Consider the following 12,041-nt stretch of genomic DNA (forward strand, 5'->3'; position numbering starts at 1 on the left):
GCTTTCTGAAACTTCATTTCCACTGGGGACTGCATCCCCGCTGCCTCCATTGACTTCCGGCTCTTGTTTGGCTTTCTTTGCATCATCTTTCCGGGGACTCTCGTCCTCTGGTTTCCTCTAAAGATAACAAGTATGAAGGCTTTACAAATGTGCTTACATACCTTTTAAAAGACAGCCGTAATTGTACCACTGATTTCTACTGGTCTATTGAAAGGAACAGTTAATGCCTGAATTTTTCAATTTTTTTGAACAATGTAATCTGAACTAATTTGAAGACAATGACATAACCACTGTTCATTCCTATCATTTCGTTTAGTGAAATGTTTCTAACTACTTTTTATGCTCTTCTAAAAAGAAAAAATTAGACAAAAAAAATAAAAAATAAAAAGAAAAAATTTTTTAAAGATAACTAAACTGGACTTGGCATGTGCCTGTAATGCCAGCACTTAGGAGGCTGTGGCAACAGTTCAAGGCCAGCCTGAATTACATAGTAAGATCTTGTTTCCAAAAATAAATGAACGAACAAAAATGACAACTTGTAAATCTTCCATAACCCTTGTGGCAGAAAGACCCTAAACACTGGGACTTAGCTGCAAGTCCTCCTAGTCAGTGGGGGAAATGCAAACCTGTACCCTACAAAACAAACTACAATCTTACTCTTAGTCAGTTCAGTTCAGCCTCCCTAGACTAAGAACTTTATAACGAAGTATGAAACATCTTAGAGGGGAGGGAGTGTGGGTTTCCCCAAAAAGAAATAACCACAGAACTATGGAAAGGAGGTAGACACTCATCGGAATTTAAGGATCAGCAGGCCTGCTGCTAAGTGACTACTGCAAGGGAAAACCTTCCAGCTTCCTAAAATGCACCAATCTGATTGTTTCCTATTACTTGGTGGGCAAAGGCCACAAGGATTAAGTGTTTCACTGCACTATTAGAAGGTTTTGTAGGGGATGTGTTCTTTGTGTATTGCTTGAGGACTCAAAAAAAAACAGGAAAAGAAACGAGCACATGTAGGTTTTACCTTCTTTCTCACAAGGTGGGAAATATCAGTCACACAATTTGATGAGGAAGCACCATCTGTTCTTCTACTGGCAATCTGACAACAGAAGCAGCCTTTGTTAGCAATGTACAAGGATATGATGAAACCAGCAGTGAGGCCTAACATTAAATGACAAAAATAATCATCAATACCCACCATAGATACTGAAGAGCCTCCTCCACTAGAAGTAAAACCCGAAGTAGAACTCTCCACCTGTGAGACATGACAAATCAAAGCAAATCCCAACTTATAAAGAATCCAGGCCACCCAATCTCCCATGTCCTCCCTACAAGACAGAAAAATTTTCCTGGTATCATGACAACCACAGCTGGCCACCTGGGGTCTCTTAGTGCAGCACTAATCTATACAATACCTTCTTAGTAACAACAGCTTATATTTATTAAGCAATTCTTTTATGTCTGGTACTGTCCAAGTAATGTACACATTGTACTACCATTTCTATTTTATAATTCAACAAGGCAGAGTTGAATGCCCATGGTCACACACACTGTAACACAGATGGAATTCAAGTCCAATCTGGGCTGGAGCCTACTGTCCCATTGCCACTGTACCATTTCTCATTCCCTCTCATCAACATCCAGACTAAGTCATGAAAAAAGTTCTTAGAAAAATTGAGCATCAACATTAATAGTAATAACATTAACAGTACATTAATATTTAAATGTTTTAAGGCTTTAAAAGGCAAGTGAACAAACCAGAGTAGCTTTTAGTGCTAATTCAGCTACATTCCCACTACGCTGGGACTCTTTTGCATCTTCTATCTTCTCTCTGATTTCAGGTAGCAGTTCCTTCAATTCCTCAATTTCTTTCTCATATTCAGTAGGTGATCCTTCAGCCTCCTTCATCTGTTCCTTTAGTACAGCTACATAGAACAGACTTGAGTGAGCATTAACAATTATCACCAAAGTATCCATTTTTAACATTTTCCATTACCATTACAACAAAGCAGCTGCTATTCACTCACCCATCCTCTTCTCAATGACTTCAATAGATTTGCTGAACTGTGCCACTGCCTCGTCATACTGAGAGTTGTATCCGTAGGCCAAGCCCAGCTGATAATGAGTCTCTGCGAGGAGACGGTCATGTGCTTCCAAGTACTGCTCCTGCAGGGTCAGGCAGGCCTGAAACTCTTCCAAAGCTTGGACATAGTTCTCTAGAAGACAGAATCAACAGCAAGAATTGGGTAGCATTTAACTATTTCTAAAATTCAAACCCATTCTGCAGAAATACTTGCACTATTTCACTTTTTGTTTTTAATATCCATAGGATGCTTAGCTATACAGAATGATAAAATGACTTTTAAAAAAAACTACAGAAGGGGGGGCATGCCTCAGTGGCAGAGCACACTGAAACGTGTTATGTACAAGGCCCTAGCTTTAATCCCCAGCACCAAAAAAACAACCCACTGTTACTTAGATTCATTCTAGGACTATGAAGAAGCCACCCAACTAACTACTACAATCAGTGAAGCTGGACGCTAGAAAATGTCTTACAAGGGAGAATGGGGGGGGGGGGGTAAGGGAGGCTGAAGAATAAGAAAAAAGCATTACCAGATTCAACACTAACTTCTCCAAGTTTAAGATGTGCCTGTGCAGCATAAAGCTGGGCTTCTTTTGTTTCTTGCCTAGGAGGAAAGTTGATCAGAAACAGCATTGATCCAATACTAATTACTTTCAATTAATCTGAAGTTAGCAGCACAAAATTTTACCTTTTAAAAATGATCTTTGCTAAATCCAGCATATCCCAGGCAAGCTCTAGGTTCCCAATGTCTTCCTCTTCACTTTCTTGAACAGACTAAAGTAAATCCAAATTATTGGTATTAGGCAGAATTATAAAACAGGTGTGATTTTAGTGTAAAAATAAGTAGTTTGTAAGGCTTAATGAAACTATCCTAAGTCATCATCTTCTGTCAATTCAATGTAAAAAAGCTACCAATATGTTGAGTTCTATCCTCACAGACATGACTCTCTCAGATCAAACAACTCTGTCCACTAGAAGCATGGGTAAAGGGTCCTAACATCTATCCAAAAATCAGCTTTCTACAAAAACCATTTCTGTACTACTAAGCTATAGTCCCATAATGATAAAAAGAGAACAGTACTGAACAAATAATAACTTGCCTTGTTTTCAACAATGATTTCATTTGGTATTTCTTCTGCCTTGTCATTTTCTTTATCTTCTTCTTCTGAGCCTTCAGTTTCTATGAGCAAAAATTCCACAGAATTGAAAATGTAACTAAGGTCCTGCTCAAAAGATTCCAATAAATATATGCTATCTTACATTCTGAGACAAGACACCTACAAGCTAATCCAAGTCAGTTAACATCTGATCTAAATAGATAGTGGTTACACTGAAATTCAAAACGTTATCCTAATTTACAATCTACAACTTATACATCAGATCTTCAGCAATTAAAAGACGGAGCAAATACTCTGGTGTTTCTTAGCCTTTAGGGTAAGTGTTCTGTAAAATTTAACAAATTATTCAGAATGAGATTGATTAGCTGCTGCTTCTTGTTCATGGACTGGAAACTCATACCCAAACAGCCAAAAGTAGGTAAGCTACTTGGGACAATATATTTCTGTTTTTCACACACAAACGCTGTACCAGGGATTGAACTCAGGACCCTGTGTTTGCCAGGTAGGCACTTATGCCACTGAGCTATAACCCTGGCCTCTACTGTTTTTAGATGCCACCAATTAAGCAATAGTACAGGTTTGGAAAGTGCCTCAAACTTAAGTCTCAGTCTGTTACAAAAGCAGAAAAAAACTAGCTTTCCCACAACAGAACTGTGAGAAAAAATACACGGTTCTTAACAATCTCACCAATGAGCATGCCACAGTCTCTAGCCAGCAGTAGCATATAGACAATCTTGAGTGACCAGACTAGCTATTGCAATGATTCCATTTAAATCTGTGGTCACAGTCAGCACCATTAGTTTTACCTGTTGATACAGATATGCTGCTAATAAAGCAGTCTAGTGAAATATAAAACAACTTTTCTTTTTTCAGTACAGAAGGTTGAAGGTAGGGTCTCTTCATTAAGCCACATTAAAGCCCTTTTAAAAATTTTTATTTTAATTTAAGACAGTCTCACTACATCACTAAATTGGGTGGGCTTGGCTCAAATTCACAATCTTCCGGCCTCAAACTCCCAACACTTGAAATGTCACTTGTTTTGCACCAGCCTAGGTTAATTTTATTTTATTCTTTTATGTGGAGATAAGTTTAAAAACATGTAAGTATGTGACCAGGGATTTTCTGGTAAGAGCTGGCTAAAGAAAAATAACAGCTGCCTTCCTTAATAGAAGGTAGCTTGAGAACAGTACATTTAAAGTGGATCTAGGGGCTAAGGACATAGCTGTGGTCTAAGCGCCTGCCTGGCAAACACAAGGACCTGGGTTCGATCCCCAATACTGCAATATTGTGCCAGCCCCGCACCAAGCTGGGCTAGCCACTGGAATCAGGCATGGTGATACATGCCTGCTAAGGCAGGAGGCTCACTAGGAGTCTCAGCTGCATAGCAAGACCCTGTACCAAATAAATAAATGATTAAACATGAAAAATAAAGTGGATCTAGGATCAGACTTAGTACTATCATAAAACACGCTGACTAGGATCATATGACCTAAAGCCTCAGCTTCTTTAAGTATTCACCTATATTGTTTTATACCTATATAAGTATTGTTTTATATTCTCTTGTAAGTATTATTTTAGGGCCAGGGATATAGCTCAGGAGTACAGTGCCTGCCTTACAAGCATAAGATCCTGAGTTAAGATTCCCAGTACTGGGCCGGGGAGATGGCTCAGTGGAATAAGTGCTTCCCTGGCAAGCGCAAGGGCCTGATGTTCAAAATCCCCAGTTCCACCAAAAAATAAAAAAAGATTCCCAGTACCAAAAAAAAAGTGCTGTTTTAGAACTCGAAGTACTATACAGAAATACATATTTACTGTAGCTTATTAAAGTCCAATTTGAGAAAAAAGGCAGAGCTTAAAGTCCTTGTTCATTATTCCAATTAAGAGCTGGAACCAGATGTGTTGGTAAACACCTGTAATCCCAGCTGTCAGGAGGCTGAGACCACTAGTGCTCAGAGTTGAAGTCGAGCCTGTACCACATACAGTTAGACCGTCTCAAAAAAAGAAAGAAAAAAAGAACTGGGCCTGCTTATTACCAATCTCAGCACTCGAAGAAGCTAAGAGGACTGGAAGTTTGATCCTATCCTGAGAAACTCAGTGACTTAGACCCTACATAAGAAGGGCCAGGGATAAAGTTCTGTGCAAATGTTCTGAGTTTAATCCCCCAGTACTATAAATAAATAAAATATAGATCAAGGGCAAGTGGTATAGCTCAATGATGAGGTCCTAGTTTCCACTCTTAGCACCACAGATGCACACGCGCACACACACATCAACATCATCATTATCATCATAATCATCATCATCAATTCATAAGCACTTTCTCCTCAAAGAATTTGTACAGCTGAAGAAACAGACCAGGGGGCGGGGAAGATGGCTCAGTAGAATAAGCGCTTCCCTGGCAAACACAGGGCAAGGGCCTGAGTTCAATCCCCGGTTCCACAAAAAAAAAAAAAAAAAAAAAAAAGAAAGAAAGAAAAAGAAGCAGACCAATGGTGCTACCAGTAGTTAGCTAATTCACTTCTGATTACTATGCTTGTATTGGCTGGTATGCAGGGACCTGCCCACAGATAGAGAAGCAGTTTACCAAAATGTTCACATATCAAAGATAGGTTTTTAAAAATCTTTGAGGAAAAAAAAGTCCTTAAAAGAGCTCTAGGCCAGGGAGATGGCTCAGTAGAATAAGTGCTTCCCTGGTAAGTATAAGGGCCTGAGTTCAATCCCCAGTTCTGCCAAAAAAAAAAAAAAAAAGGGAAACTTGTTTGGGGACTGGGGAGATGGCTCAGTAGAATAAGCACTTCCCTGGCAAGCACAAGAGCCTGAGTTCAATCCCAGGTTCTGCCAAAAATAAATAAATAAATAAATAGTTTTAAAAAAGAGAGAAAGCGAGCTCTAAGTGCAATTACACAGCATTAACAATTAGAATATACCTGTTATTAATGCCAAAGTTAGATGAACCTTATATACAGTAGAATCTTCAAATGATAGCACAACTCAAGTCAGACGTGCCAATTACTAATTAGAGGCTTATGTATCTCAATGAATTGGATCACATTTAGAGAAATAAAGCACCTACACTTTATAACATTCCAAGTTCCAAAATTTTCAGCTTAGCAGCCAAAGCAAGCATAAAATGAGGGAAAGCAACAGACTCAGGACTAAATTTTTGTTTTCTCTTATACATAGAGGGGTGCTGCTTCAACTACTGCAAACAAGCCTCTAAACTTTTCCTGAACACTCAAAGTAGAAAGAGGCACCAGAATTCCTTAATGCTGGTGACACAAGATTCCAAGTTAACTGCCTTGATTGAAATGGCATGCCTGCTTAAGTGTACCAATTCACTGGATTCTACTGCTCTTTGTTGTTGCTTTCTAAAGCAGAAGAGAAACCATGTAAACAGTTAAAGTTTAAAACTTGAGGCATGCAAGTGATCATCCATTCAGCATTCTCTGCCAGCCTAGCCCACTATTTCCTTACCTATCCCAGCCCCGCTCATCTACCTTTTCCGTCCCTATATTGGCTAGTGTAGTAAAAGTTACTGATAGCTAGCCAAGTTTCAAACATCACAGAGAAGACCTATTTCGCAGTTAGTAAAAGCGTTAGTTTATAAGCCGGCTAAAGAAGACTTTCTACTTCTGATTTAAATTGCTTATCACAGCCTTTTAAAATCATCCCCTCTATTTAGTCCTTTCCTAATCCAAAGGCAGACGGAAAATCCTGAATGGAAGGCTGACTTTTACCCATGATTATTAGTGAGTCAAAATCCAGAATGTACTCCACCCACTGTAGCTCTTGCATATCCCGGTTACCTTCACCCTCTTTCATCTGTTCTTCTCTCTCTTGGGTCTCTTCATTAGCAGCTATCTTAACTTTGTCGTCAGGTGCTTTCTCAGTAGCCCTCTGGTCTACTTTGGTTTCAACCCCATCTCCTCCAACTGCCTTAGACTCTTCTACAGGCAGCTTCATCTCCTCCTGGCTAGGTACTAACTCTGCCCTGACCTCCTCTTCTAGACCTGAATCACCTTTCGTTTCTGCAGAAGTCTTTGGTTTGATAGGAGTCTGATCTCCTACAGCTGATGGTCCACTGCCTAGACCTTCCTGAGAGAAAACTATGGATTCCTGCTCTGGCTTGTCAGAGATTCCCGATCCAGACTTTGGGGCTAAGGCCTCTGTGGCCTCTGTTGTCATTACTGATGACTCTTCAAAAGAAAGCACTTCTTGTCCTACCAGTTGCTCTAGCAAAGCCTTTCCTGGCTCATTTTCAGAGGCAGCTACCTGTTCTTCTGGCTCATCCCTACCCACATCCACTGGCTTGACCGTGGGCTCCACAAGCTCTGCTTCTACCTCTGCTGCAGTGCCCTGATTTTCCATAGTCACAATATGCTGCTTTTCAGAATCTTCTTCTGGCTTCTCCTTTGTGCTTAAGGTAACCTCTTTCTGCTGCTCCTCCAGAAATTTTTCTCTGCCTTCTTTTTGGATGTCAGCTCCAAAAGCTGGATTTCCTTCCTGTGTGTCTGGTGCTTTCTGTTCTGGCTTCCTGGTAGTGAGCTCAGCTTCATCTAGTCCTTCTGGTCCTGCTGTCGCTTTTGCTTCTTCAGAGGTTTCAGATGATTGACTTGGAGTCAGTGTAACAATTTCCTGTAGCTTCTCCTTAGGCTGAGCAACATCCATATCTTCTCTTCCGCCCTTCTCCATTTCACTCTTTTGTTCCAAATGGGTTTCAGGCTTTGCCAGAGAATTGCCTTCTGTTTTTTTGGCGGCTTCTTTTTCTCCCATGGCGTCATAAACCTGTTCTCTCAACTCTTGCCTTGCTTCCTCTACATGGTTAAAGAACATGAAGCATAAATATGTCTTCGAGTTTAATGATAAAAGCATAAATGGAAACTAAAAATACATTCCCTTTAAACCCTCAAACGGCCTGGCTTTTGTTTTAGCAGATGGCCTAAAAATTTCCTGCCCCCATGAGAAAAGCAAGAGTCCCAGCTAGCAGAACAACTTATTGCAAAAGAGACCCAAGCTCCTTAAGCTAGGTATCATGTCACTTTGAGCATTCTGATTACCAGTTAGGTAAGAGATGCCAAGCTTTTCACTCTCCTTTAAACATTACAGACCCCTATCTGGTTTGTAAAACTAACTCTAAACCCAAACTCAGCTTAGAAATTAATAACTTTCTTAGTCACAAAAAAGTGCTTTATAAGTACTATTAGTCTAACTGAGCTTCATAAACTGGTTTAAAAAAAAATCTACATCAGAAAAATTCCTTGATTAAATTAAATGAATTTTTTACAAAAGGCTATGTTCACTTTCAATAACGGGCTTCCCCACTGCGGTCTGTACCAGATACAGGCAGCACCCCTAGCATCTGGAGAGACCAGCCAGGACAAGGAAAGCCCTATTTCCATCCATGTGTATAAGAAGCATCCGTCGCATGTTTTGAATAACACATGCAACTCCACATACCATCTATGTTATCATTATTTTCTACTAGAGATTCATCTTCTGTTTTTTCACTTTCCTCTTCCACATGCACACCTTCCAAGGCATTTCCCAGTACACCATTCTCCATTCTACAAAAAAAAAAAAAAAAAAAAAAAAAAGTATCAGAGATATTAACATCTACAACTACTCATGTATTATCAAGCAGAAAATGGGCATAAAAGAAAAAAGTAAGTGGAGATAACATAAACCACGCAAGCTATGTGTGATGGGAGACACCTATCATCCCAGGTCCTCTGGAAGCTGAACCAAGAGGATCACAAGTACAAGCCCAACCTGGGCAATTTAATGACTTAGTGAGACTCTTGTCACAAAGTAAAAAATTAGGCTGGGCATGGTGGCACATGTCTATAATTCCAGCATTCCAGAGACTGAGGGAAGACGATCTTTGAGAGTTTCATTACTTGTCAAAGAAAAAGTTTTTAAAAGCTTGTAATAAGCCTACAGGAACACTGAAGGAAATAAGCACACAGCTCATTAGCCACTTGAAAAGCACTAATGACTTTTGCCAGAATAAAATCTGCATTCAAAAAAAAACAGGCTGGGGAGATAGCTCAGTAGAATAAGTGCTTGCCTAGCAAGTGCAAGGGCCTGAGTTCAATCCCCAGTTCAAAAAAAAAACTGCACTCATTCCTTTTACAACAGGGCATTAATATTCCAAACATTTGTACCCACTTCCTTAAAGACCAAATAACATTCTAACACAATTTTCACAGTAAGTTACCTACATGTTCCAAATGATTACAATGTAAGGAACTTATCAAAAGAGATTGAATGGGTAACATCATCTGCTAGTTTGTATACCCCCAACACTTTATTCTGTTGGATAACATATAGGAACTTTCTATCTTTTTATTTGCGGTGCTGGGGATTGAACTCAGGACCCTGTGCTTGCCAGGCAGGCCCTTATTCTACTGAGCTATCTCCCAGACCCACGAACGTTCAATAGCAAGACCACTTGTATTATTTGCTGGACAAGCTCACGTGCTATTTATTCTAAATTGTCCTCTAGTTCTTATTGAAACTCACTGCTCTGCACACTGGCTTACGATACTTTTAAGGGTTCACTTCCCCATACTGAATTTTGACCAATTACTGACTAAGACACTAAGAAAAAGATTTCTGCTTCTAGTAGCCCCAAAAGTAAAAACTTTAATACTTTTGCTCTTTGCATCAAGGGTCATCCACAACTTCTATCAATGATTCATGCACTCTCAAAGCCATTTTTAGGTAAAACCAGCCCTACTTAGCTTTTGTGAAATCCCAAAGCTAGTAAACATTAACAAACAAGTTTGTAAATACACCAAGTGAAATAAAACATTCTACTTATAAACCAAACCTTTACTTAAACAATAAGGCTTAAAAGACAAACCTTGCCAACTCCAAAAGTGATTTCCCATAGAAAAAGAAGGCTTCTCCACACTCATTAGCTGTTTCTCCATACTTCTTACCTCTATAAACAGAATAAACATCTAAAATTTTAATATCCAGTATGTTGCTATTTATTATCAAAAATGTATAAAATTAACATTACATTTCTTCACCTATAATTTATATTTTATTTTTTTATTCTTCCCCCCCAACCAGGGATTGAACTCACGCCCTTGCACTTGCCAGGGAAGCGCTTATTCTGCTGAACCATCCCCTCGACCCTATAATTTATATTTTAAATAACATCAATTTGCTGCTTAGTATGTAACACAGGGCCCAAATTATATGAAAAGATCATAGAACAGCATCCTGTTAAAGAATATGATTCCCAGAACTATACTACCTAAATCCATAGACCATTCATAAACTGTAACTACCTATATGAACTTAGACAAATATCGTCTTAGTTTTATCATCTATAATATGGGAAACATTAGCTATTGCAAGAACAAGTTGATGAGAGATCAGGGAGATGGCTCAGTAGAATAAGCGCTTCCCTGGCAAGGGCAAGGACCTGAGTTCAATTCCTCGTTCTACAAAAAAAAAAAAAAAAAAACAAGTTGATGTATGTAAAAGAATTTGAAATGATATATAGGCAGGAATGGGGCAAACACCTATAATCCATGCAAGTAGGAGATAGAAGCAGTACAACTGCATGAACTTTAAGGGGGAAGGGGGAAGGGGGAATGATAGGGAGAGAGGGGAAGGAGTGGGGGGAGGAGGAGGGAGAGGGGGAGGGAGGAGAGGGAGACAGGGAGACAGACAGACAGACACACACACACACACACACACACACACACACACACAAATCAATATTTAGGAACTCAGGAGGCTGACCCAGAAGGCTCCCAAGAACAAACCCAGTCTTCATAACAGGATCCTATTTCTAAAAAACTAAAAAACAAAAGCTTTCAACTATAGATGGCACTATGAGTGACACTGTACCAAATACATAAATGAAAAAAAAAAAAATTTTTTTTAAGTGGAGAGTGAAAAAAATAAAAATAAATAAAGTGGAGAGTGAGTGGAAAGGAAGTCGGGGATGCAATTCAGCAGAAGTATGCGGAACATATGCTGAGCTCTGGGTCCAATCATTAGAAAGCTGACTCCTCTTCAAAAAAAAAAAAAAAAAAAAATCAAAGGTTGAATTTTCTCAGTGATTTTTTAATTACAGGAATAAACTACATGCAAAAAAAAAAAAACTGGGTACGTTTTTTGTTACAGTGCTATTATTAACCTCAAGAGGTTCATGTATACAGGGCAAGCACTCTACCAGTCCTTGTTCTTCATTCTTTCCACCATGAAAACAGTGCCTTGTTTCTTTCAGGCTTTATACTAAAATATTTAAGACACGTAGTTCTCTGAAAAAATATAGCTCAGGGGAGTTTTGAGCTGTGTAGCAGCAGCTCAGGTTGGCCTCAAACTCACAGCAACCTTCCTGCCTCAGCTTCCAGAGTACTGGGATTACAGGTATGCACCACTACACCCATCTTAAAACAACTCTTCATAAGTCTACTGGGAACATAATATCATAGTAAAACATGGTACTTACAGGAGACTGGCTGCTTCCTGGAATGCATTGACAGCCGCTGGAACATCCCCCATCACCAGATGTTTCTGTCCTAACCCTAACAGCTTCTTAGCTTCATTATCTACATTCAGACTGAAAGAAGATTTCACTTTAGATCAATTATTGTTCAAATCAACATCTATTAAACACCTGGCATCAATAAATCATAATAGCTTAACTTTTTCTTTAAACTTTGAGACTACTACAACCAAGATCTAGCCACATATTTTGCCACGGTAAAACCAAGTCTCAAGGGCTGGTGAGATGGCTCAGTGGTCTGAAGCACCTACTTAGAACAAGCTTAGCAAAGCACAGGGACCAAGGTTCAATCCCCCAGCACCACATGCCA

At 39.4% G+C, this 12,041-nt stretch overlaps 1 protein-coding gene across 1 annotated transcript in view; it reads right to left on the minus strand.

The window, feature by feature from the left end:
* Nasp (nuclear autoantigenic sperm protein) overlaps positions 1 to 11,752 on the minus strand; it is a 12,991-nt gene extending 1,239 nt beyond the window's left edge. Inside the window, exons 1-12 of the mRNA XM_023724246.1 lie at positions 11,675 to 11,752; positions 10,064 to 10,144; positions 8,656 to 8,762; positions 7,005 to 8,012; positions 3,181 to 3,260; positions 2,769 to 2,854; positions 2,611 to 2,684; positions 2,025 to 2,213; positions 1,756 to 1,922; positions 1,196 to 1,252; positions 1,022 to 1,096; positions 12 to 117 (exon numbers count right to left, since the gene is read on the minus strand). Of these exons, the coding sequence (XP_023580014.1) occupies positions 12 to 117; positions 1,022 to 1,096; positions 1,196 to 1,252; positions 1,756 to 1,922; positions 2,025 to 2,213; positions 2,611 to 2,684; positions 2,769 to 2,854; positions 3,181 to 3,260; positions 7,005 to 8,012; positions 8,656 to 8,762; positions 10,064 to 10,144; positions 11,675 to 11,727 (2,083 nt within the window). The 5' untranslated portion in view covers positions 11,728 to 11,752. The remainder of the gene's footprint in view (positions 1 to 11; positions 118 to 1,021; positions 1,097 to 1,195; positions 1,253 to 1,755; positions 1,923 to 2,024; positions 2,214 to 2,610; positions 2,685 to 2,768; positions 2,855 to 3,180; positions 3,261 to 7,004; positions 8,013 to 8,655; positions 8,763 to 10,063; positions 10,145 to 11,674) is intronic.
* Positions 11,753 to 12,041: the final 289 nt, after the last annotated feature.

This window comes from Octodon degus, unplaced genomic scaffold (assembly GCF_000260255.1).
Source record: "Octodon degus isolate 3935 unplaced genomic scaffold, OctDeg1.0 scaffold00107, whole genome shotgun sequence".
Taxonomy (NCBI): Eukaryota; Metazoa; Chordata; class Mammalia; order Rodentia; family Octodontidae; genus Octodon; species Octodon degus.